The sequence below is a fragment of the Gavialis gangeticus genome, unplaced genomic scaffold (assembly GCF_001723915.1).
Source record: "Gavialis gangeticus isolate Ggan-Ray unplaced genomic scaffold, GavGan_comp1, whole genome shotgun sequence".
NCBI lineage: Eukaryota > Metazoa > Chordata > Crocodylia > Gavialidae > Gavialis > Gavialis gangeticus.
Window position 1 is genome coordinate 6,005,440 of NW_017728973.1, and position 1,131 is coordinate 6,006,570.

Below are 1,131 nucleotides of genomic sequence, written 5' to 3' on the forward strand. Positions count from 1 at the left end.
TCTATGGCCCATTCAATCCTCTTGCTCTTATTTGTGCCCTCATCACTCAGGATGACCCCTGTGGTGATAGGTGCTGTACAAACAGAGGTACCAGTGCCACCCCAAGGAGTTTAAAATCTCAGTCTCTACAGACTAACTGGCTGCTATAATGGGCAATGTCGACACATGTATTGGGAAAGCAATGGACTCCCAACAGACTCAGTGCACGCAGGCTACCAGTGATTAATTACTTCTTATTGCCAGGGGCTGAATTTGAACCTTTATCCAGGGAGGTAAGCTAGTGCCTATCACCAGTCTCTTCATAGGAGGCCTTTGGCTGAGGGTGCAGTATTATTGAATACCAGCATAAAAGCATCCATCCACGCTATCAACTAAAGGCATGGAAAGTAGAGAACAGTGTCTTTTTAAACATGGGGTCAGGGTACTTCGTAAACACAGCTTTGAACTGCAGCTGCCTTGGCCTAGCTCCTTTCCCAAGCTAGGAGGAGATAGATGGTGTGGTAGGAGAACCTGGCGGTAGTCTCTTCATCCCAGATAGTGATTTGACACCTGCTGCTATCAGTGCACTTCTCCAGGCTGTCACATCCCAGGTGACTCTAAGCTTATCTCAGTATTAAGTGGTAGCCTTCCGGGGCCTGCACTGAGAGAGGAAAAACACATGCACAACACTTGAACTGAAGTCCTAATGTTTCTCTCATTCAGCTTGCGAGACACTGTCTCAGTGCATTAGAGAAAGCAACTCTGTGAGCTGCATGTCAGGGCACAACGCAGGAGGATGCTGGCAGAGGCAGCGTGTCACTGCATGGGAACCTGGAGGTAAGAAGCTGGCTAGACGCCTGTATAATTAATGCTAGAAGACACTTGCCGAGTGATGGCTTCATTTGCTTTAATAGAGCGTCATAGGGGACGGGCTGGCTCGCTCACCTCCTGAACATCTTGCAGAGCAAAGACCATTATTACTATGAAATGCAAAGGCATTTCCTAGCAATAATGGCTGCACCCCCAAAACTGCCTCTTCCCTCCTCAACAGATGGTGCTGTGTGCCACTTTGCGGCTTCCCCCACCACCACCCCAGAAGGGGCTTCATTTCAAGTCAAGTAGTGAGTTTAAAATAAATGGGGGGGGGGGGGG

General features: G+C 48.8%; 1 protein-coding gene across 2 annotated transcripts in view; it reads right to left on the minus strand.

Annotated features, from left to right (window-relative positions):
• Positions 1–6: 6 nt before the first annotated feature.
• Positions 7–1,131, minus strand: part of LOC109290669 (transcription factor CP2-like protein 1) — a 19,749-nt gene continuing 18,624 nt past the window's right edge. For both annotated transcript variants that reach the window (XM_019507387.1, XM_019507380.1), the window contains one exon: positions 7–640. In XM_019507387.1, the coding sequence (XP_019362932.1) occupies positions 603–640 (38 nt within the window). In that variant the 3' untranslated portion in view covers positions 7–602. The remainder of the gene's footprint in view (positions 641–1,131) is intronic.